Below are 25,372 nucleotides of genomic sequence, written 5' to 3' on the forward strand. Positions count from 1 at the left end.
AAAAAAAAAAAAAAAAAAAAAAAAAAAAAAAAAAAAGAAGAGAGAAAAAAAAAAGAAATGGGGGTGCTTTGAGTGCAAGCCATTGAGCTAGGAGGACACACACTATTATTAAATATCACTCATCCTTAGAACTGCTCACCTAAGTGAGTTTCACAGAGCCCTGTACTTGCTCTAAGCCACCTTCTCCAGACCTTGTCTCTCCTCTGAAGCAGGTTTTTTGGCTGCTTTTGGGCAAACCACCTCATCACGGTCACAGTTGAGATGGGTGACTAGTGGGAGGACTGCAAGGGATGAGGGAAGCTGAGAGCTTGGATGCAGCCTCCTGAGTTGGGAAAATAGGTCTGCAGGGGCATCCATGTCAGGCTGGCTTGTCTCGCCCTCTTGCTTGGGGAAACAAAGACAGGAGACTGCTTCCTGAGATGGCGTTTGGAGAGGAACCCCTTGGTGCCTGGTGACACGAGGGCTCCCATGAAGTCCTCCGCATCACACCCAAGCCTAGAGTTCTGCACCAAGCCTCGTGTCCCAGACTGTCAGCTGGGGGAGAGGATCAAATGAACCCCCTGGAGGGGAAGGACCCAGCTCCCAGTTCTGGAAGGGAGGTTGCACTGGGATCCTCTGGGGGACATCTCCACATCGCATACAGAGATTCAGACTCCTGGGGTTCTGGGGGTGTGGCTGAAATAGAGCCCCTGGGAATTCTGATACTCACCCCTCCATGCCCACCCCAGGCCCAGTTGAGAATTGCAATCAAGTGCATGGGACACTAGATACAGCTAGGATTCAGCTGCCCATGGGAAGGGGACTCTGCCTATATAAGGTAAGACAGAGCTCCCATTCCACACTGGTGCTGCTCCTCTCAGGAGAGGGAGCACTAAGGGAGAGGGAGCACTGAGGGACAGCAAGGGTGGTAGAGGATTGGGAGGGAGAGGTGGTGCTTGGGGGCAGCCTTTTGGTAGGGACACTTCCCAAAGCCTCCTGGCAAACAAGGCCAATGCCTTCTGTTCTGGATCCTACAGCTGCCTTAGGATTTAACTCCATGGCATGAGCTGGACTGCTGGGAGACACAGCAAGGCCTCAAGATGCCACCTCCACTGGATGTGCTGCTGGAGGGACCTAGCGGCAGTGGCAGCTCCCTGAGGCCTGGGTTCCAGCCTGGGAGGCCTCCTGTGCTAGTTGTGAGTGACTCAGGCTTCAAATCTCCCCCAGTCAGCTGAATCCCAAAGACTGATCCTGGCTACCCACTCTGGAAATGGACATCCAATGCCACAGAGTTCCCCACGCATGCATCTACCTCACTGAGATGTCACACCATGCTGTGTGTATCTAGACCGAGACGCTTGGTCTTCCTCCTCCTGGGGATGAGGACCAAAGGTGCAGGGAGGACTCCAGGCTGTCCCCAGGGAATATACAGAGGAAAAAAGTAGGTTGGAGGGAAGAGGCTTAAAGGGAGGCCTGTGACCCTGGTTTTCCCTCTGCCCAGGGACTTGTGATGGAGCCCCTGTCTTACTCCTTGGGGGGCTCTGGGGTCTTGATGGAATTGGCCCCATTTTTGTCCAGGTGTGAGAAGTTAGGAAAACTCTGATGCACTGGCAGACTGAGGTGGGCTGCCACAGACTGAGGGGCCACCAAAGGGCAGTTTGGGAGGAAGGCTGCATCCCATGCAGCGCCTCAGACACGTTAAGCACACTCCTGCCTGAGGACTCTGCACAGGCTCTTCTCTTTACCTGGAGTGCCCATCCCCTCTCCCACCCCCTGGAAAGCTCCCAGACTCCCTCTCTCCCTTCCTCCAGGCATTTAATTAATTAATTATGAGACGGAGTCTCGCTCTGTGGTCCAGGCTGGAGTGCAGTGGTATGATCTCGGCTCACTGCAACCTCCGTCTCCCAGGTTCAAGCGATTCTCCTGGCTCAGCCTCCCAAGTACCTGGGATTACAGGCACCCACCATCACGCCTGGCTAATTTTGTATTTTTAGTAGAGATGGGGTTTCACCATGTTGGCAGGTTGGTCTCAAACTCCTGACCTCAGGTGATCTGCTTACCTCGGCCTCCCAAAGTGCTGGGATTATAGGCATTAGCCACCTTGCCCGGCTGTATTTAAATGTCGCCTTCCTAGTGAGACCTGCTCTAGCTTCCCTAGTTAAAAGTTCTCAATATTTCTGATCCCATCCTTTCCTGTCTTTTTTTTTTTTTTTTTTTTTGAGACGGAGTCTCGCTCTCCTCTCGCTGTGTTGCCCAGGCTGAAGGGAGGGTAGCAGTGCAATCTCAGCTCACTGCAACCTCCGCCTCCCGGGTCCAAGTGGTTCTGCTGCCTCAGCCACCTGAGTAGCTGCGACTACAGGCATGTGCCATCACGCCCAGCTAATCCCTTCCCCACTTTCTTTATCTCCTTTACATATATCCCTAACAGACGGTCACGTATCGCTTAACCACAGGGACACATTCTGTGAAATGCATCATTAGGCAGTTCAGCCATTGTGGGAACATCACAGAGTGCACTTACACAAACCTGGATGGGAGAGCCTACACCACACCACACCTAGGCTATACGGTGTAGCCTATCGCCTCCAGGCTATGAACCTGTACAGCATGTGACTGTAGGGAATGCTGAAGGCAACTGTAACACAATTGTAAGAATTTGTGGATCTAAACATATCTAAACATGGAAAAGGTACAGTAACAATACAGTTTTATAATCTAATAGGATCCCTGATACATAAGCGGCCCTTTGATGACTGAGACATCATTATGCATCTATAGCACATGACCTCATTACATATTTTATATATTTATCTTATTTATCACCAGTCCTCCCCACTAGACTGTAAGCTCCCCAAGGGCAGGGGATTTGTTGATTTCATTCATTGCTCCACCCTAGAGCGTAGGACAGTGCCTGACACACAGTAGGTCCTCAATGAACATTTGTTAAATGAGTGAATGCAGGGGCCTGGGGAGCTACCTTAATCCAGGCCCCCAGGTTGTCGGTGGGGAGGGGGTGCAGAATGTTCCTGAAGATCTCTAAGTGCTCTGAGGACACTTTGGCGTTCTTGGGGAAAGGGTTGGGAAATCTTGGCCTGGATTTTTTGGTGGCCCCAGACTGAGCCTCCCTCTGAGTATGCCTAGACCCACCCTGGCAGCACTGGGCACTGTAGCATCAGTGCCAGACCTAAGATGCAAATGGAAGGGGGACACAGAAACTTCTCTCTGTGTTTAATCTCCTGACGCATTATCCTCTGACCGCCTGGCCCAGCCGCTGATTTCTCCCCAGAGAAGGAGCTAGCATCACCCACTCTGCTGCCAGCTCTCCTCCTGCAGAGAATTGAAAACATTCATCTGGTGAACGTAGAGGGCTGGTACCCAGTTCTTTACATTCTCGTCCCAGCTCTCACATAATCCCAGCAAGACTGCGGTTTTTGGAAACTGGGGCCAATTCTAGACTTTGATTCCCTTCTCCTCCTTTAGAATTTTACACATCCTGGACTGGCTGCAATGAGGAGAAAGTTGATTTAGGCTAATGGTTGCCCCGGGCTCAGCTCTTCCCTCCTGTCTTCCAAGGGGTTTTGCAGAGCCACACACCCCAGGGTGCCATGCACACATGCCTCCCACTTGCTAGGCAACCTCAGGAAGCGCAGCCTCCACTCTGAGCCTCTGTCTTCTCACTTGTGAAACACAGATTGTAAAAATGCAAGTTCCTGGGTTCCTGGAGGATTATAGGGGATAAAGATGAGAAGACACACTGTCCGCTACCATGATGATTAATTCGCTCTGGGTTTTGTGACAAGAGAAGCATCCTAGAAGCTATGCCCTCTGGCCTCTTGCGAATGTAATTTTAAGTGAAGATCAAGGGGGCCGCCAAGTGGGAATGCATATACAGGTGTCTGAGACAGCCCAGGTTGGCTTCTGGGCTGTGAGGCTGAGTCTCAATGGACGCAAATGTACACACACAAGCATGCGCGCGTGCACACACACACACACCCCCCCTCCAATGGAGCTTACCTGTCCACCTGGATTCCCATATCTTTCATCTCTGCCTTGGCAGGTGTCCCTCCCTTGACCCCTCTGCTCCCACTGGTGAGAAGGTTCAGCACAGGCTCTATCTCCTTGAGCAGTTCATTGTTCTCCCCTCTGCCTTGGAGGCCGACTCTGGCTGCTTTCTTTGCAGGGTCCTGGCCTGGGGGCCTGGGGGCCAGGCCGTTGGCATGGGGGAGCGAGCCAGCCTCCTGCCCATCGTCTTGGGCATGCTGAGGCCCATTCCCAGGACCCGAGGCCCCATCCACTGCCGGGGGTTGTTCTTTGCCGGCCAATGGCTGGTGGGACAGATCCACAGCTTTGGTGGGGGGACCCAGGGGCTGTGTCACCCGGATGGTTTTGGGGGTCCCATCACCTGTAAAGGTGGTCTCCAGGTGCGTGGTGAAGCCTTCAGGGCCCCTCAGAATGAGGACCACGTGGGTCTCGGAGGCAATGCCTCTGAGTACCTCCAGGGCGCTGTCATAGCTCAGGTCCACCAAGGGCCGGCCGTTGACTGCAAGAATGATGTCTCCGGCCTGGATGAGGCCACTCTGCTCCGCGGCGCCCCCACGAATCAGGTCGGAGATGATCACAGGTGGCTTACTGACCCGCTCCTTCACCAGGAATCCCAGGCCCCCAACTTTGCGCTTGAAAAGACGAACAGAAATGACATTGGGCTGGATTTGCTGAACACCGAACATGTGATCCTCCATGGTAACCAGCTTCCAAGGGGTCCTGTCTGAAGACCTCACGATGCTATCAGGCCAAGATGATTTCACCAGGAGGAGCCAGGCTTCAGGCTACGCTGAGAGCAGGAGCCGGGGTGACAGGTGCTGACAAGGCTTCAGCCCTCTCTATCTTTGACGTCAACTCAGCGTCACCCACTCATGGCTGGTGGCCCGTCGGTGGCATGATTTCCTGCGTCCGCCTCTCTCCTTATTCTCCAAGGAAGTGATGGTTGACCAGGCAGACGTCAAGAGAGGCGGTGGGATGTGTCCCTAAGCCACAGGTCAGGCAGAGAGGGGAGGAGACGCGTCTGGTGGCTGTGTCTAGAAGTGACGCATGATAGATGTGAACTATTCTCTGGGTATCTTCATTGCCAGCCTGTTAGATGCGGATCAGACCTGAGGCATCATGAGCTGAAGAGGAAGAACAGGAAGGGGATGAAAAGAATTTTACAAAAAGGGATTGAAGTAGAGTGCCCAACACCACCTTGAAAACTGAGATAGAAAATGCAGCCAACTGACAAAGTCTAGCCACAAGACACTCCAGAATTTCAAGCCAACCTAGAAACAAACTCCTTCTTTCTGGAGTTAGCTGCAAAATACCCAGTGTCGCTTCCATGATCAACGCCCTCCGGGACGAAAGGGTCTCCCTGGGCAAACCACGGACAATCACCCCCAGAAATCAAGTGACAAGAATCAGAAAACCTCTCTTATCTCTTTCCCACCACGAGAAGTCATCAGTCCAACTTGTCAAGCATTCTAGTTGCTCTCTGTGTCTTGTATACATTTTCCATCCATAGCTCAGGGGCTCAGCTGGCATAGATTTTTGGGCTCTGTTTTCCAGCCGCTCCCAAAGCCCAATGGAACGGGAGTGACACTGCCTTCCATGGACCCAACGATGACGAACGTCCATTGGCCTTCATAACCATGTTTATAATTATTAGCTTGTTCCATGTTCAAAAGAATAGGCTTAGTCACACTACAAACATGAATACCAAGAAGATGGGTCCACATAAAATTGTGGAAGACACTTTTGCTACACACACAGCTGAAACCCTGATGGAGAAACCTTAGGAAGAGTAGATTTTATACCCCTAAGGGAAACATAGGAACATTGCAGGTACTCAATGAATATTAGTTGACTGAAGAAAGAAAAACCCCAAAGACTAAACACGACAGACACTTTTTGAGCACGTTACCTCTTAACACATATATTTTTTATTTCTCCTTTAATCCTAACGATAACTCCTCAAAAGAAGAGGAAAGGGAAGCTTGGGAAGGTTCAGTAACTTGTCCAAGGTCGCACATACAATAATGGCAGGGGGAGGGTTTGACCTTGAGCCTGAGCTTTTAAACTTATACTCTAGCTCTTCCAAATTTATACTCTAGGATGGGTATGGAGACTCACACCTGTAATCCCAGCATTTTGGAAGGCTAAGGTGGGAGGATCGCATGAGCCCGGGAGTTTGAGACCAGCCTGGGCAACATAGTGAGACCCTGTCTCTATTTATTAAAGAAAAAAAAAATCAGGCCGGGCACAGTGCCTCACACCTGTAATCCCAGCACTTTGGGAGGCCAAGGTAGGTGGATTACCTGAGGTCAGGAGTTCAAGACCAGCCTGGCCAACATGGTGAAACCCCCACCTCTACTAAAAATATAAAAATTAGCCAGGCGTGGTGGCGGGTGCCTGTAATCCCAGCTACTTGGGAGGCTGAGGCACTAGAATCGCTTGAAACCAGGAGGTGGAGGTTGCAGTGAGCTGAGATTACACCATTGCACTCCAGCCTGGGCAACAGAGTGAGACTCTGTCTCCCTCGCCCCCCAAAAAATCAAATCTATATTCTAGTTATTTTCTTAACTCCTAACTTTTTCCCTGAAATACTGGCATCTTCCAAGTCACTGACTCCTTCAGGCTCAAAGAAATGGGGTCTGGTTGGGGTACCAAAGGCCAACAGGGGGCCTAGATGGAGATGCTGTGGCCCAGGTGAGGGATGAGTACCTGTAGCATGTACCCACGGGGCTGTGTACATGCACAGTGTGGCATGTCTGGGGTGGGGCAGGTGATCTGTGGGTGTGGGTAGGGTGGGAAGTAGCCCCCAATCTCTACCCATGATTATTAGTTTGTTCCAAGTTCAAAAAGATAGGTTTGGTCACACTACAAACATCAATACCAGCAAGATGGGTAGCGGACATCAGAGAACCCTTCCATCTCTTTCCCTACCCCCTACTCAAGTGCTACTTCCATCTCTGTCCCAAAGCCCCTTCCTGCCAGCATCCTCACCACGCTTCAGCACCAGGAGGGAACCCCCATCTGCCATGACTAACAAACTGACACTCACTTCCTCGCTTCCCTTTTAGTGACTTCCCAGGGTCACCCCAGGGCTGAGGCAGCTGACAAGCTCCTGCTGCCTCTGAGAGCAGGAGGTGGGTGCAGAGACCCCTTCCAGAAGGAGGTGCCACCTTCTGGAGCCCCACAATGGGGGGTGTGTGTGTGGGGGTAATTAGCAAGTTCAGCCTCCCCTTTGCAGCCTGCATTACGTAACTCCGCCAGCCCCTCTGTGTGGGTGAGGAAATAATGAATCCCCAGGCCCAGCCCGGGCTACATTCTCCATCTGGCGTTGCTCTGTGTATGTGTTTCTCTCTGTGTATTCATGCGTCGCCTGCGTGCTGTGTCATTTCTCTGCTGTGTGTGGCCCGGGTGTCGACCGGCTGAGTGTCTTTTGGCATCTTGCTGCTGGGGTTCTGGTTTGCAGGGAAACCCATCCAGGACCGCGCTGTGCCCTTCTCTCTCTTTGCTTCCTTAACCCTCCCCGAGCCCCACATCCTCCAGGTACCAAACCAAGGATGCTCACTGTTCAGTTGGTGGCAGAGACAGCCGGGACCTCCAGGGCTCTCTTGAGCATCCTGTTTGGCATTAGGGCTTAATTCTTTATTAAAAGAAGCAACTGAAAGGCGACCTCTTGGGTAGGCAAGGCCCCCAAGTTCACTTCCTCCAGACTCTGGCTTGGGCCAGACCTTACTAAAGGACAGAGGCGGGAATTAGCCTTTGGTGTACTTTGCTTAAGGAAAAAAGAAAACAGAAATGAAGCAACTGGCAAAGGCCCCTGGCCACTCTCAGCACGTTCTTCTCTCTTTCTCCGCTGCGTCCTACAGTCAGGGAGGGTTCTGGGCTGGTGCTTGGGAAATTGGTGTGCTGTTTCTCTCTCACACCTTGGCCATAGAAAGGAAACTTGATCTTTGGAAGGGGTTGAAAAGAAGCTGGGCTGGGGAGAGGCAGATATATTTTTTGTCTGCTGAGAGACAGACACAGAGAAGGAGGGAGACAGCAAGCTCTGGGTCTGAGTTCTGGGTTCTGAGCGCTCTTCATTGTCAATCATCTTCTTCTTCTTCTTCTTTTTTTTTTTTTTTTAGAGTCTCATTCTGTCACCCAGGCTGGAATGCAGTGGTGCGATCTCAGCTCACTGCAACCTCCGCCTCCTGGATTCAAGCGATTCTCTAGCCTCAGCCTCCTGAGTAGCTGGGATTACAGGCTCCTGCCACCACACCTGGCTAATTTTGTATTTTTAGTAGAGACAGGGTTTTGCCACGTTGGCCAGGCTGATCTCGAACTCCTGACCTCAAGTGATCCGCCTGCCTCAGCCTCCCAAAGTGCTGGGATTACAGGCGTGAGCCATTGCACCTGGCCGTCAATCATTATCTTAATAACAATTCCACAACACTTTCTCTGCCTCCCTTTCCTCCCGCAAAACATCCTCATCTATCATATTTTTCATCCTTGTCCTGACCAACATCAGGTTCGGCTGTCCCCCAGCTTTACAGATGAATAAATTCAGCTGCTACAAGGACACCCGCTTGTCCCGGTTTTTGAATGTCCAGTTTCCGTGAGGCTCCGTAGGGAGAGCTGGCCACCTCCTGCCCAGGGAAGAGTTTTAAGGTCCTTCCTGGCTCTATCCGGGTGTTTCTGGGTGAGTTCTTTATTTTCTCTGAACCGCAGTTCCCTTATCTGTAAAATGCGGTCATTTGTAAGCACCTCGTCTCTGAGTAACAGGGAGGGTTAAATTAAACAGTAAATGCAGGGAACTTGGCAATGTCATAGAGTAGTGAGAGCTCAGAAAAGTGGCTTCCTATTATTGTTATGTAATAGATAACGATTCGGACTTCCTGGCTTTTAATTCAGTGCTCTTTCTACTCTGTCACTGTCCAGGCAAAGGTACTTCAGGCGCCATGTAGAAGGGGGCCCTTCCCTTGAAATCACACTGAGCCATCTCACGCCGGTCTGGGTGGGAGGGCACCGTCTACGGAGAGACGGCCGCTGGACAGAATCGCCTGACGACCCTGCCTCCACCCTCGCGAACAGGGATTTTAAACAAATTACATATGCATGCTTGCCAGGGTACATACCATGGAAACAATACTTAGACCCAAGCCTCATTCAAGTAGTTCAGTGGCTTCGGGTGTATTTATTTCATTTACCTTGCTGTGAGGAAATTAGTAGCTGACTATCGGGGATGCCTGCCAGTGACAGGGAGGAAGCCCAAATAGGGCAGCGTCTGCTACTCCCTCCTCTCTGTGCGACCTTGACCAAGCCCCTCTCCACCCTGAACCTCATTTCTGCAACTGAAGGAAAGGTAACAGCAGCAGCCTTATGTGGTCGAGAGCTTACTGTGTGCTAAGCATTGGTGCCTGAGCCCTCTGCATAGGGGTTTTATTTAATCATTACAGACACCATAGGAAATATATATATATGTGTGTGTATATATATATATATATATATATATAGAGAGAGAGAGAGAGAGAGAGACAGGGTCTTGATATGTTGCCCAGGCTGGTCTCAAACTCTGTGCCTCAAGTGATCCTCCTGCCTTAGTCTCCCGAGTAGCTAGGACTACAGGTGCATGCCACTATACCCAGCTAGTTGTTTTTATATTTGTAGAGACAGGGTCTCACTATGTTCTCGAACTCCTGGGCTCAAGTGACCCTCCTGCCTCAGCCTCCTGAGTTCCTGTGTCTACAGGCATGAGCCTCCATGCTGGGCCTTGTAAGTGCCATTTTTATCTGCACCTTATGGATGGATAAGGCAGATGAGGTTCAGGGACATAAATCAAGGAGGTAGATCTGGGTCTAAGCGAGTGGGTTCTGAGCACTCTCTGTGGTCAACCACAGTCCTGAAAATAATCCCACAACACTATGCCTCCCTCCTTTTCCTCCACAAAGCACATGCTCATCTGTGGATCTGGGTCATATTCGATTGTCCCCATTTTATAGACGAGAAAACAAAGCTCCCACAGGGAAGCCTGCCTGTCCTGGTTTGCCCGTGCTTTCCACTTTTAGCATTGAAAGATGAAGAATGTTAGGATGAAGGGAAGCCACCAAGCCTGTCTAGTCTAGCTTCCTCATTCAGAAATGAGCAAACAGAGGCCTGGGGAAGCAAAGGGCTCATTCAACATGAACCAGCCATAGCTGGAGCATGCAGACCTGTGCTGTCCAGTATGGCAGCCATTTGCCACACATGGCCATTGAGCACAAGGCCTGTGGCTGGTTCAGTTGCAATGTGCTGTAAGTGTAAAGTGCACGTTGACTTTCAAAGACTAGTATGAGAGGTGATGGGTGCACCAAAATCTCAGAAGTCACCACTAAAGAACTTAGCCATGTAATCAAACACCACCTGTTCCCCAAAACACTTATTGAAATAAAAATATTTAAAAAACAAAAAACAAAAACTAGCATGAGAAAAAGAACATAAACATCTCCACGATGTTTACTGATTACATTTGAAGTGACGCTGTCATGGATATATTGTGTTAAATAAAATTATTATGAAAGTTAATTGTCCCCATCACTTTTCACTCTTTTTTCCTTTTTTTGTGAGACAGGGTCTCACTCTGTTGCCCAGGCCGGAGGGCACTGGCACGATCTCGGCTCACTGCAGCTTCCACCTCCCAGGCTCAAGTGATCCTCCCACTTCAGCCTCCTGAGTAGCTGGGACTCCAGACACATGCCACCATGTCCAGCTAATTTTTGTATTTTTGTAGAGAAGAGGTTTTGCCATACTGACCGGGCTGGTCTTGAACTCCTGGGCTTGAGCCACCCTCCTGCCTCAACCTCCCAAAGTATAGGGATTACAGGCATGAGCCACTGTACCCAGCTGCTTTTCACTCTTTTTAATGTGACTTATAAAGCCAAGCATTACACACGTGGCTTGCATTATATTGTCATTGGGCAGCGTGGGTCTAGAGTGTGACTGTTGTTCCTTTTGTAGCCTACCATCCCTGGATCTCCTCAAGAACCTACTGGTAACAGCCAGGCAGAAGACATTTCTTAGAGTTTTTCGTTCTAAAGAAACCAGAAAAATGACAAAGAGGGTTTGCAAATATCATGTCACCTTTTGAAACTGACCTCTGGTAATAGGCATGGTGGCGGTAGCATGGAGAGAGAGAAAATCCACCCAGAACCATACAAAGAAAGAGGTCTCAGTAGAATGTCGCCTGGGCTAATAGTCCAGTATCCAAAATCTTGTTTCCAAGTGTCAATTGAAATCTAACCCAGGGCTGTTACCCCAGCACTTCAGGAGGCTGAGGCAGGTAGATTGCTTGAGGCCAGAAGCTTGAAATCAGCCTGGGCAACATAGTGATATCCCATTTCTACAAAAAAATACAAAAATTTGGCCAGGTGCAGTGGCTCACACCTGTAATCCCAACACTTTGGGAGGCCAAGGCAGGTGTATCACTTGAGGTCAGGAGTTCAAGACTAGCCTGGCCAACATGGTGAAACCCCATCTCTACTAAAAATACAAAAAAGTTAGCTGGGCTTGGTGGCAGGCACCTGTGATTCCAGCTGATCAGGAGGCTGAGGCAGGACAATGGCTTGAACCTGAGGCGGAGGTTGCAGTGAGGCCAGATGGCGCCACTGCCCTCCAGCCTGAGCGACAGAGTGAGATCTCTGTCTCAAAAAAAAACAAAAACAAAAGCAAAAAAACCAAACAAACAACAAAAAAAATGAAACAAAACAAAATAAAAAGTCAGGCATGGTGACATATGCCTGTAGTCCCAGCTATTCTGGAGACTGAGGTGGGGAGGATCAATTGAGCCTGGGAGGTTGAGGCTGCAGTGAGCCAAGATAGCACCACTGCACTCTAGCCTGGGTGACAGAACGAGACCCTGTTTCAAAAAAAAAAAAATCTAACTCATCTGTACAATAAATGTGGCATTAAAAACAATGAGGCAGATCTCTATCTGCAAATAAGAAATGAACTCCAAGGTACACCATTAAGGTGTAAGCAAGTTGGTTCTGTATATGTAAATACAAAGATTATTCTGGAGGAAACAGATCTCAATGATTGCATCTTAAGACGAATGTTAGAAGTCAGTAGGAGGGAGATATACTTTGTATTGAATACCTTTTTTTCTATTTGAGTATCATGTAAATTTTTGAAATCACATGTGTATTACCTTTTACATGAATAATATCAAAGAAAACAAAACCCAGCCTGCCTGTGAAGTCTTGACTGTTTTCAGTTTGTACACCCACAAAATCACTGATGGAGTTTCAGCCCTGTTTCCTATCTCCCTGCAATCTCATTTAAAAACAAACTCCAAGTCCTCCAAGTCTCCAAAAACAAAACAAAATACTGCCACCCCCAACACAAACAAAAGACTGAAAGCGTAAACCCAACTGTGCTCTTTTTAAAAATGCAAAACCACCAACTTCTTTACATCTCCTGAACTGCTAATTTGCAGTCTTTCCCCAGAGAGATCACCACCCAGGAATCAAGCTGAAGTGCTTTCTCCTACGCTAGTAAGTCATAGCTGGAAACCCACGAGTCCTCACAAATCCAGGGGGTAAGTTGGCATTCTGTGCCTTGGGGATCCCAAAGACACAAGCATCCTGAGTCTCCCCAGCCATGGAATCCCCCGAGTTTCATGGCTACAGTTTGCCTATGATGATGTCAATCTTCCCACCTCTGATGCCCATATCTCAGAGGTAGTAACAGGCTCAGCTTAGAGTTACAAGCATGAGCATTAATGATTGTTTAAAATGTGACACACGCTCTGTTGCCAAGGCTTTGGGAAACCCCACTCTCTTACATTGCTGCTAAATACAACCTCTTTGAATGGCAGTTTGACAATATCTACCTCCAAAGTTAAAATACATAAACCTTAGCCTGACAATTCAAATTTTAGGACTTTCTCTTATAGGTAACCTGAAAGGAACATCCTTAAACACACACACAAAACTCTTCTTTGCAGGGTTCTGAATATCTGAATATCAAGAGATTGAGAAAATCTTAAGTACCTATCAATAGAAGACTATTAAATCAACTACGGCAAGCTCCGCCTCCCGGGTTCATGCCATTCTCCTGCTTCAGCCTCCCGAGTAGCTGGGACTACAGTCGCCTGCCACTACACCCGGCTAATTTTTTGTATTTTTAGTAGAGACGGGTATTCACCATGTTAGCCAGGATGGTCTCGATCTCCTGACCTCGTGATCTGCCTGCCTCGGCCTCCCAAAGTGCTGGGATTACAGGCATGAGCCACCACCGTGCCCGGCTGGATTTTTTAACTTTCTGTAGAAACGGTGTCTCACTATGTTGCCCAGGGTGGTCTCAAACTCCTGGCCTCAAGCAATCCTCCCACCCTTGACCTCCCAAAGTGCTGAGTTATAAGCACGAACCAGTGTGCCTGGACTAAATTATTATTTTTTAACAATGCTTTTTGCATCAATTTTAAGAAAAGAGTAAGGTTTTTGAAGTCAGACTGTCTGATTCTCTACTTGGCTTTGTGATTGTGGGCAAGTTACTTACTCTGAGTCATAGTTTCTGCATCTGTTAAATAGGGGTGATAATGGTGCCTATATAGATAGGGTGTCTGAGGATAGGAGATAATAGTTAATGTTTTTTCCTTTTTCTTTCTTTTTTTTTGACATGGAGTCTCACTCTGTCACCCAGGTTGGAGTGCAGTGGCACAATCTTGGCTCACTGCAACCTCTGCCTCCCAGGTTCAAATGATTCTCCTGCCTCAGCCTCCTGAGTAGCTGGAACTACAGGCACTCGCCACCACGCCTGGCTAATTTTTGCATTTTAATTTTTAAATTTCTATTATTTTTATTCTTTTTTGAGATGGAATCTTGCTCTGTTGCCCAGGCTGAGTGCAATGGCATGATCTTGGCTTACTGCAACCTCTGCCTCCCAGTTTCAAATGATCCTCCTGCCTCAGACTCCTGAGGAGCTGAGATCACACCTGACTTTTTTTTTTTTCTTTCTTTTTTTTGTATTTTTAGTAGAGAAGATGGAGTTTCATCATGTTGGCCAGGCTGGTCTTGAACTCCTAACCTCAAGTGATCCACCTGCCTCGGCCTCCCAAAGTGCTGGGATTACAAGCATGAGCCACTGTGCCCCGTCAATAGTTTTCTAAGTTATTACAATGCACCATAGACTAGTAAGTGCTCAGGAAATGGATCCTTTTACCACCACTCTTACTAATTATCATCACTTAAGCAGTCATTTTCCTATTGAGCATCTGTAGTGTCTGGTGGATGTGTTGCTTAAAGCACTTTGTGTTGAAGGACCAGGTAAAAGGTATGGACACGTGGACCGGTCCTGTCTCCCATGGGAGTGGATGACTGTCACTGGCTCCTTTTTGGAATGCTGCAAAAGCAGAATTCAGTTTGTGGGAATACGGCACATGAGAGGTGCATCTAGAAGCACTGAGACCCCAGAACTTGGTGGTGAATCAACACCACTAGGGCGGGATGAGGAGGATGTTCTGGTTCATCATAAGGAGAGAGCTGCAGGGCTGTCATCCCCATGTTAGAATGGTTCTGGGGAATCACAGAGTCTTCATTTCGGCTTCGTTTTGCAGAGCTCATTTACATGAGCTAGTTCGGCCAACAGGAGACCAATATATCCATCAATCATATGACAGAAAATTTCAGGGTTTGGGGCTAAGGTTCTTAAGTTCCTTCTATCCATGGACACTTCAGTGGGAAAAAAGTCCCCACAGATGCACTTCTGCCTCCCACCCTTGCCCACAGATGCACTTCTGCCTCCCATCCTTGCCCCTACATACATGCCCCATTGCTGTAAATGCTGTGTGGGGGTCAAAGGCATGAATTTGGAGCTAGAAAAACCAGGGTTTGTGACCCACCTCTGCTGCCTATTAGCCTCAGATTCCTCATCTGTAAAGTGGGAACAATTCTGGTTTCTGCTTTAAATATGGAAACAATAAATCACATGGGATAATTTAAATGGAAGTGCATTAGAGGGGACAATTCATCTAAAGCATGGGACAATTCATCTAAAGCATGTGCTACTGTTGACTATTATTTTTAGAGTCACTTTAGATTACACATCAAGAAAATTGAACCATTTCAGGCTAGATATGCAAACATAATCACGGCCAAGAGGACAGCCTCATTACTATAAAAAGAAAACATATTATCAGTGGTCTCAGAAACTTTTCTTAACAATCATTAAAATAAGATGGCACATATTTTCTACCCCCATCAACCTTATGCTCAACTTTTTACTTTTTTTTCCTCCTTCCCTCTTTCTCTCCTTTGCCTCCTCTCATCTTTCCTTTTCTTTCATTCATGCCAACCATTCATTTGCTAACTCATACACAGCTCTCCCCAGGTCAGGGCAGTCAGTGTGGACTTTGCATTGGGATTACATCCCTGCAAAGGGATGGGTAAGATAGACAGCATCCCGGCCCTCAAGCTTACAACCTAGGGTGGAGGTAGTTGGAGAGAAATATGAGTGATAAAAACAATGAGTAGAACAAAAGGGAAAATACAGGGTGCTAATGAGAGCTTGCATAAGGGACATAACATAGTCTGGATGGTGGTGGTCAGGGAAGGCTTCCTGGAGGAAGAGTCAGGATCCAGAGTCGGCCAGATAAGAAGGTGGATGGAGGAAGTGAGAAGTGGAGGACAGAGACCAGCATGTGAGAAGGCACTGTGGTAGGATGGAGCTGGCATTGTGGTGAGAGAAGAAAGCCACGCCATGAGATAAAGCTGGAGAGGTCATCAGGGACTGGATCATCAGGTCTCTTGAAAGGCAAATTAACAATTTTGGACTTTATTCTTAGAGCAATGGCAAACATTGGAGGGTTTTCAGACAAGAAGTACAGTGGTCAGATTTAGATTTTATGAAGATTACTCTGGCTGCTGCTGGATGGAAATGGTTGGGAAAAGCAAGGCTGGGTACGGGGAGCCTGGTTAAGAGACTGCTGCAGGCCAGAGATGAGCGATGATGGTGGTTAAGGATCAGGTGGCGAAAGTGAGGAAGGAAGGAGGTGGGTCGATTTAAGAGATGTTTACAAGATTGAGTCAACAAGATTTGGTGACTAATTGGATACAGAAGCTAACAGAGAAGGAGGTGTCTGCAGTGGCCTCCCAGCTCCTGGCTTCCACTAGTAGAAGGAGTGTGAAGGATTTCCTGAGAGAGGGAAACCTGAACAATGGGGTGAAAGGGCTGGATGCCTGTAATCCCAGCACTTTGGGAGGCTGAGGCAAGAGGATTGTTTGAGGCCAGGAGTTCAAGACCAGCCTGAGCAACACAGTGAGACCCCCATCTCTACAAAAAAAAAAAAAGAAAAAATTAACTACAATCGTGCCACTGCACACCAGCCTGGGTGACAGTGAAACACCCTGTCAAAAAGAAAGAAGGAAGGAAGGATGGATGGATGGAAGGAAGGAAGGGAGGAAGGGAGGAAAATGGTGAAAGAAAGAATAAGAATGAATGAAACTCATTTCATAGAATTGTCTACCATGAGTAGTAATAAGTAATTTAGTTGTGGTCTAGTATATTGCAAGAATCAACATTTCCTAATAACATCATTTCCATAATTCTGAGAATTCAGCTATAAAAAATAAGCTCAATTTGGCTCAATTCTAAGCTTTGCCATTTACAAGCTATTTGATCTTGGATAAGTCATTTAACATTTTGACTCTCGATTTCCTTTTGTGAAATTGAAACGGTGATAACAACTAGTTGCCAAGGATTTTGTAATGATTAAGCAAGACGGACACAGCAAAAGGCACTTTGTAAACTGTAAATGTCAACTATAATGACAATGTTGACTGTTTATTTTTCAGGGAAAATCAGTAACTGTTTTCTCCAAATTGCACATCAATGTTAACTTGATGCTCAACCAAATTTCTTCTCTCATGCCTAGCATCCTTGGGTGCTTTCTGGTATAGGGGAGCTGAGTCAAAAGGCTGACAAAAAGTGCTCAGGGAAGAAAAAAGAAGTAAGAATAACTATTTTAAGACAGCAGTAATAATATCTGTTCCCTTCACTCGAAAGTTCCCTTTAAACAGATCCACAGCATCCATACAGGCCTGAATCAGTTACAAATGAATTTCAGTAAAGGGAAAACATGTTACATAGAAAACACAAACTACAATGGCAGAAATAATTCCATATATGTCAGATATACCAGTAATAACAATAAATGCAATTGGGTCAAACTTTAGTAAAAGATCCAGACTCTTCAATTGTATAAAATGTATTTGCAGTTGCCCTACCTTAGCATGAATGTGTAGACTAGTACCAAGGACAGGAGGGAAAATATTCAGTAAGGCAGGCCTGAGCCTAGTATACATTTGCTGGCCGCTTGGAATTAAAGCACCAAAGGTCTGCTTTCATCTGCACAATATAACTGACTTTCTTCTTAGAATATGTTAGCACCTAGTAAGCATGAAATAAGTATTTGGTGAATAAGTACTTATTAGGTTGAAATATATGAAATTAACAGTTTTGCAAGTGATCAAATTTTTCAATTTCGTATGGTTCAACTTAATATTTTGAACATTTTTATGTGTAAACACTTTATTGGAAGATCTCATTTTCATTCTTGCAACACGATATGAACATGACGTGACATTATAATTCCCATTTTATAGATGTTAAAATCGAGGCTCTAAGACATTAAGTCATAGATTATGCAGCTAGCGTCAGTGGTGGGGACTTAAGTCAAGTTTGTCTGAACTCAACGTCTTTGCTTTTCTAACGTTCTAAGTACTGCTATGTATTTTTAGCTCAATTCTACAATTTTAGTAATTGAAAGTTGAAAGAGATGCTAGGGATTTTCTACTCTAGTTCACAACATTGATTTTATAAACCTCCTACAGGGCTCAGGGAACCCTGAAAATCCTGAAATTGTGGGTGCAACTTTTGTGATACGTGCATTTATATGGGGGAAACAAGCCATCGCATTAATATGATTCCCCAAGTATTCCATTACACAATAAATAATAAGGGTAGAAGTCACTGGTTTAACACTGCATTTTGCAGATGAGGAGCTAGAGGCTAATAGGAAAGGACTTGCCTAAGATTCTTAGAAACAGAGTCAGAACGAGGATCAAACTCAGGCTATATGATTCATTCTTGTTTGCTTGCTTTTTTTTTTTTTTTTTTTTTTGACAGTGACTCACTCTGTTGCCCAGGCTGGAGTGCAGTGGCACAATCTTGGCTCACTGCAACCTCTGCCTCCTGGGTTCAAGCAATTCTCCTGCCTCAGCCTCCTGAGTAGCTGGGACTACAGATGCCTGCCAGCTAATTTTTATATTTTTAGTGGAGATGGGATTTTGCCATATTGGCCAGGCTGGTCTTGAACCCCTGACCTCATGTGATCCGTTTGCCTCGGCCTCCCAAAGTGCTGGGATTATAGGTGTGAGCCACTGCGCCCAGCTGCAAGATGCTCTTTCTGTCTTGTTATGCTGGAGCTTAACAATTTAAATTATTGCCCAAGCAGTCAAATATTGGCTCACCTCCCTTCCTGGTGAAATACCTCCAAAAATTATCTGCCTCCTAAGGATCGATAACAGGGTATCTGAAGATACCACTAAAAGTGAGATGAGGGGGCAAGGCTAACAGATTCTAGTCACTTGTCAAAGTAAATGTTTAAACAATCAATTTCATAATCAGGATAAGAAGCTTAAAATAAATATTTAGTGCTGAAAGGGAACCACAGATGATAATGCACTTTTTCAAATAAAAAATCAAATAAAAATAATGATTATGGTATCAGAGATGTCTGCTATGATTCCTTCATTTACTCAGCTTTTATCAAGTAACTACTTAGGGCTGGGTCCAGTGGCTCATCCCTGTAATCCCAACACTTGGGGAGGTTAAGGCAGGAGGATTATTGAGCCCAGGAGGTTGAGGCTGCAGTAAGCCATGATAGTACCACTGGACTACAGCCTGGGTGACAAAGCAAGACCCTGTTTCAAAAAAACAAAAACAAAAACCAAAGAACCACCTGTGCATAGCACAGGACTTGGCACATAATAGGTGCTCAGTGAATCAGGGTCTCAATCTCTAAGTCTGCAGCTACTGAATGAAGCAGCTCTGTGAGAAGTGAGAGGGAGCAGAGGGGACTGTAGAGAACTGAGGGCCCCATGCCACATCTGGAGGGCAGTTCTAGCCAGTGGTTGCCATGCAGAAAGCCAAACTGGTCTCACTTCACTTCCTGAAAGCAGCTGCAGGGAGGTGATGGCACGGCCCATTACAAATGAATGAAACTTTAGACACTTGGTTAACAAAACCTGGATTCAGGCCAGGTGCCATGGCTCACGCCTATAATCCCGGCACTTTGGGAGGCTGAGGTGGGCGGATCACCTGAGACCAGGAGTGTGAGACCCGTCTGGCCGACATGGTGAAACCCCGCCTCTACTAAAAATACAAAAATTAGCCAGGCGTGGTGGCACGTGGCTGTAATCCCAGTTACTCAGGAGGCTGAGGCAGGAGAATGGCTTGAACCCGGGAGGCAGAGGTTGTAGTGAGCCAAGGTCACACCACTGCACTCCAGCCTGGATCATAGAATGAGACTCTGTCTCAAAAAACAAAAACAGAAACAAAACTTGGATTCAGAAAAAGGAAAGACAATGTGGGGTGGGTCTTAATGGAGTTTGCAAAATCACCAGCGATGAACATGGTCTAGTCCCTTGCTACCCAAAGTGTGGTCCATGCGCCAGCACCATCACCATCACCTGGGAACATGTCAGCAATGCAGAATCCCAAGGCCCAGCCCAGACCTACGACTCAGGCTCTGCATTTTAGGAAGATTCCCAGCAGATTTACGTGCACACTGGAGTTTAAGAAACACCGGTACAGCTTGCTTCTAAAGCCCTGTGTGACTTTTTGTGACCTACACAAATGGCCATTTCAAAGGAAATTTGGAATTCAACTCAAACTATCACCTGTTCTGCACAAAAAATGCCTCAGATCCAGGATATCATATGCTTCAATCAGGCTCTGGTCAGATTCTATCAAAGACAGCCCATAAGTATACAAATGAGTTGCATTTGGTTCATACGGTTAATTTTTTTCCCCCCAAATTTGTTACCACCATTTAAAAACTAGAGGTTTCAGGCTGGGCATGGTGGCTCACACCTGTAATCCCAGCACTTTGGGAGGCCGAGGAAGGTGGATCACTTGAGGTCAGAAGTTGAAGACCAGCCTGGCCAAGATGGCAAAACCTGTCTCTACTAAAAATACAAAAATTAGCTGGGTGTGGTGGTGCATGCCTGTAGTCCCAGCTGGTTGGGGGTCTGAGGCAGGAGAATTGCTTGAACCTGGGAGGCAGAGGTTGCAGTGAGCCGAGATTGCGCCACTGCACTCCAGACTGGGTGAAAGAGAGTGTGATCCTGTCTCAAAAAAAGGAAACAAACAAACAAACAAACAAACTGGAGGTTTCACCAAAGATAAAAATCTCTGGCTTTCTCGGAACTGTGGAAGATACATTAATACTGGGCTTGAGTTCCTGAGCACACTCCAAACAGCTGGAGTAGGTGGCGGCGCCCCCTATAGGTGGGGCACGAGCTCTCTGGTTCCCCTGCACCAACCTGTGGCCCCCATCATTCGTTTCTTGCCAATAAGTATTTGACTATAGGCCTTTGACTGTGGGACCCCTGCTAGAGAGTGAGTTTTAAAGGGCAACAAGGAAGGTCACCTTCAGAAGCTACTCAATGAAGGGACATGGTGTGCTCAGTGATTTGGGTCTTGTCCTAGGTGGCCCCAGTCGATCCAGGTGTTCGATGGGATCCCCACCTCCACAGGAGATCACAGCATCCACCCCAGATTGTGCCCTGGCGCTGATGCTCAACCCTGACCTTGTTCTCCCTGGGTTAAATCTACTGAGAGTGACGCAGCACTGTGCACGATCATCATCTTTATGTCTATATCTGTTTCTTCTTTCATCTTGGGCGTGCACCAAAGCCCTTCCTGGAGTGACACCTTTCTATCTAAATTGGAGTTTTTCTTTTGATGTCAAACCAGTCCTTGCGTACTCATTCTAACAGGAGCTGAGTGGAACACAACTTCCTTCCTCCATTCCGAGGGAAGATTCAGTCCTAGATCCTCTACAGTTTTTTTTAGTGACTCTACCTGGGGGTTACCTGAACTGGCTTGGTCTTTATCTCGTGCTGCACCCGCACACCTGGGAAGCCCCTGGAGGACACCCTACCTCGGCACCATGGGACACATCACCAGCTGAGTTAGCTTCACTGAACAGAGCTCTGCAAATATCCCCCGAAATCAAATCACAGAAGAGAACGGCGTCACTTTCAACAGTCTATAAGCTGATGTCACAGAGGTTGGAAGGAAGGATTATAGGGAAATGTCATGGTTTAAGATCACAGGCATGGGATTCAAATCCCGATTCTGCCATTTACTGACATGTGACTTGGTCAAGGCCTTCGGCATCTTGGTGCCTCTGTTTCTTCATCTATAAAATGGAGAAAAACAATAGTCCTGAATCTACTTTGCAGGGCTCTTTTGAGGATTCCATGAGGTAACGTCATGTTTCCCATGCTGCTCTTACCAACATCATATCTTTGCATCATACCCATGTCTCACCTATGCAATTATTTATTTAATATTTTCCCTTACAATGAACTCACTTCCTATCTTACTTACTATAGCCTCATCCTAAAAGCTAAAATCCACGAAATCATGGTATAAATTTGCTAGCTGCTTTTTTTCTATGATCTATCGGAACAAATATTTAATGACTAATTTTTTTTTAAAATGGTGCCTTGATCTAATCATGAAAACACGTGGAACAAATTCACACGAAGTGGCACTGTAACTGACCAGTCATCTTCAAAAGTGTCAAGTCCACGGGAGACAAGGAAAGACTGACAAACTGTCACAGATCAGAGGAGGCAGACAGAAATCAGCACCGAAAGCAATGTGGGATCCTGGAACAGACACAGCACAGCAGCGGAGAAAGTGGTGCAATTCGAACAGGGTCTATCGTTTAGTTAATATCACGCCATTGTCAATCTTCTGTTCTTGATAATTAGACTATGGTTATGTATGATATTAACATTGGGGAAACTAGGTCAGGGTATAAAGAAGCTCGTACCATATTGCAACTTTTCGGTGAATCTAAAATTACTTCAAAATAAAAGTTTTTTAAAAAAATGAGTATCAGTAAAGTGGTTGCTCCCCCTTTCCCCTCTCCTTGCCCCCTGGCAACCACTAATCTGCTTTCTGCCTCCATGGGTTTGTCTATTCTGGATACTGCATATAAATGAAATCCTACAAGATGAGGCTTTTTGTGTCTGGTTTCTTTCACTCAGCATCACGCTTTTGAGGTTCATCCATGTTACAGCACAGATCAGCACTTCATTCCTTTCAGTGGATGAGTAATATTCCATCACATAGATGGATAAGCCGCTTTTAGTTTATCCACTTGTCCACTGACAGACATTTGGGTTGTTTCCACCCTTTGGCTATTGTGAATAGTGTTACGAACACACATGGAAAAGGTCTTGTTTGAATACTTGTTTTCAATTCTTAAGAAGTACAAGGTTCCCTTGTGGGGTAATGGAGATGTTTTGGAACCAGATAGAGGCAATGATCACATAACACTGGGAAGGTACTAAATGCTATTTTAAAATGGTTAATTTTATGTTACGTGAATTTTACCTCAATGAAATAAAACAATAAAAAATGGGTCCCGCCAGTGGAGTAACCACCATATTTTGGAAACCTGTGATTATACAGGCCCAGGGCTTAGCATGGTACCTAGTCTGTAGCACGTACATGAAGAACATTGGCTGGTGTTATTACTTATTATTTTGAGACTGGGTCTTGTTGTATTGCCCAGGCTAGAGTGCAGTGGTGTGATTATAGCTAGTTGCCGTCTTGAACTCCGGGGCTCAAGGATCCTCCTGCCTCAGCCTTCTGAATAGCTGGGACTACAGGCATAAGCCACCACACTTGGTTAATTTTTTATTTTTTTGTAGAGATGGGGTCTTGCTATGTTGCCTAGGCTGGCCTCGAACTCCTGAGCTCAAGCGATCCTCCCTCCTCAACCTCCCAAAGTGCTGGGTTTACAGACGTGAGCCACTGTGCCTGGCTGGCTGGTGTTATTATCATTGCCAGAGACACACAGACTCTCAGCTCCCACTTCAGAGTTTTTTCTACAGCATCATTGTCATTTCCACCAAGAAAGTTTCTCCAAGTTTAATCTACAACTCTCCTTGAAAGTCAGCAGTAAAATCTCAGGATTCCTGAGATGCTATCATTAGAAAACCTTGCTTTGAAATCTAAGAACCTTTTGCACTTTGATAAGACTTGCATGCCTGGCTGGCAGGGCACAGCACGCCATTGTCACGGGACGATGTGTGATGTGCTCAGGGACAATGCAGAGTGGGCATTCAACAGGCATTTACTTGTTACCTGTTGACTGTACACCAAAACCATTTCAACAGATTAGTCAATGAGCCACACCTCCTCAATTAACTGGGTGCTTTATTTAGGAATCCACCCTACAATTTGCAGGCTAAGTTGCAATGCCCTGGCACTGTTCACTTGATTTTACAGTACCCACTCTCATTTTCTCAAAGTACCTTGGGTGTTTGAAATGAAAGCAAATACCTGATTTATTTTGAGGACTTCATAAGGACCCTACAGAAAACTGAAGACACACTACCATGTCCTGGATCCGGGAAGCAAAATGGAGACATTCCAGAACGTCCCAACTCAGGGAAACTTCTTTTTGCTCAGAGCTGATGAACCGGGATTGGTCTTACTCACCATTATTGGTGAGCTCTTCCTCTTTCCCCCCATCTGTGCTAGTTGTGCTCCATCCTTTGCCCCTAGATTCATTCTCCAAACTTATCTGGGCTTCCGAAGAGACTGACCTCTATGGACATCAAAAGGTCTCTTGGCCGGGCGCGGTGGCTCAAGCCTGTAATCCCAGCACTTTGGGAGACTGAGGCTGGTGGATCATGAAGTCGGGAGATCGAGACCATCCTGGCTAACACAGTGAAACTCCATCTCTACTAAACATACAAAAAAATTAGCCAGGTGTGGTGGCGGGCGCCTATAGTCCCAGCTACTCCGGATGCTGAGGCAGGAGAATGGCGTGAACCCGGGAGGCAGAGCTTGCAGTGAGCTGATATCATGCCACTGCACTCCAGCCTGGACGACCAAGCAAGACTCTGTCTCACAAAAAAAAAAAAAAGAAAGAAAGAAAGAAAGTCTCTTGCTCTCTGGCATCTGATTGGGTTTGGCCAATGGGACGTGGAGACAGGAGATGAGGGAGAAGCAGAGAGAGGCCAGGGCATTTCCTTCTCTGCTCTCTCCCTCTCTTAGTGCTGTAGTCTGGCAGGGTCTGCATTCCCTTCTGAGTATAGCTTCTACAGGGACCCTTCCCTTCGCCAGCACCCCCGCTCCATTCCACGACCCAAAGGGCTTCAGTAACACTGTTGCTTCCCCCTGTTCCTTCAGGCCTGGAGTGGCAACTGCTGCCCTGGTTGCTAGTCCCTGAGTACTTCAGCACTCTCTTGTTGGTGCCTTAACCTGTGTCCATAAGCTGCTCCTTAATTAAATTATCTTGGAAGTCCCAGCTGCAGCTGCCTTCTGTTTCCTGCTTAGACCCTGACTGACAAATCTTCACCTCCATTGCCCCTTGGGTCGAGGGATGAGGAATATCAGAAGGAACATGGATAGTCAAGGGCGTGACATGTCTAAGCCAAGTCATCCTAATCACCAACCTCATCCTTACCGAGAAACTGATGGAGGAGCCTGCATGTGCCAAGCATTTAATGGCCTCAGTAATGCAGTGAAGTGGAATTATTCCTGTGTTTACAGAAGAGGAAAATGAGATTTACAGAGAGATTAAATAACTTGCCAAGGTTACAGAGTGAATCAATGGCAGTGGTTGGATTTGAACCCAGCTTTGATGGGCTTCAGAATCCTGCCTCTTCTCCATCATCCAGAAGTGTTCAAGAACCTGCTGGGCATGGCAACTCACAGCTGTAATCCCAGTACTTTGGGAGGCCCAGGCAGGCAGATTGCTTGAGCCCAGGAATTTGAAATCAGCCTGGGCAATGTGGTGAGACCCCGTCTCTACAAAAAATACAAAAAATTAGCCAGGTGTGGTGGTGCACACCTGTAGTCCCAGCTACTCAGGAGGCTGAGGTAGGAGGATCACCTGAGCCAGGAAAGTTGAGGTTGCAGTGGGCTGTCATCATGACACAGCACTCCAGCCTGCGCGACAGAGTAAGACCCTGTCACAGAAATAAATAAATAAATAAATAAATAAATAAATAAATAAATAAATAAGTATTCAAGAGCTGATGTCTGGAGGTGAGAAGCGTGGGCCTGGGAGAAAGCTCACTATCAC

At 46.8% G+C, this 25,372-nt stretch overlaps 1 protein-coding gene across 1 annotated transcript in view; it reads right to left on the reverse strand.

Moving 5' to 3' along the window:
- NOS1 (nitric oxide synthase 1) overlaps window positions 1-25,372 on the reverse strand; it is a 145,799-nt gene that overhangs the window by 110,679 nt on the left and 9,748 nt on the right. Inside the window, exon 2 of the mRNA XM_025402120.1 lies at window positions 3,994-5,144. Within this exon, the coding sequence (XP_025257905.1) occupies window positions 3,994-4,718 (725 nt within the window). The 5' untranslated portion in view covers window positions 4,719-5,144. The remainder of the gene's footprint in view (window positions 1-3,993; window positions 5,145-25,372) is intronic.

This window comes from Theropithecus gelada, chromosome 11, assembly GCF_003255815.1.
Source record: "Theropithecus gelada isolate Dixy chromosome 11, Tgel_1.0, whole genome shotgun sequence".
In the NCBI taxonomy this organism is placed as follows: Eukaryota; Metazoa; Chordata; class Mammalia; order Primates; family Cercopithecidae; genus Theropithecus; species Theropithecus gelada.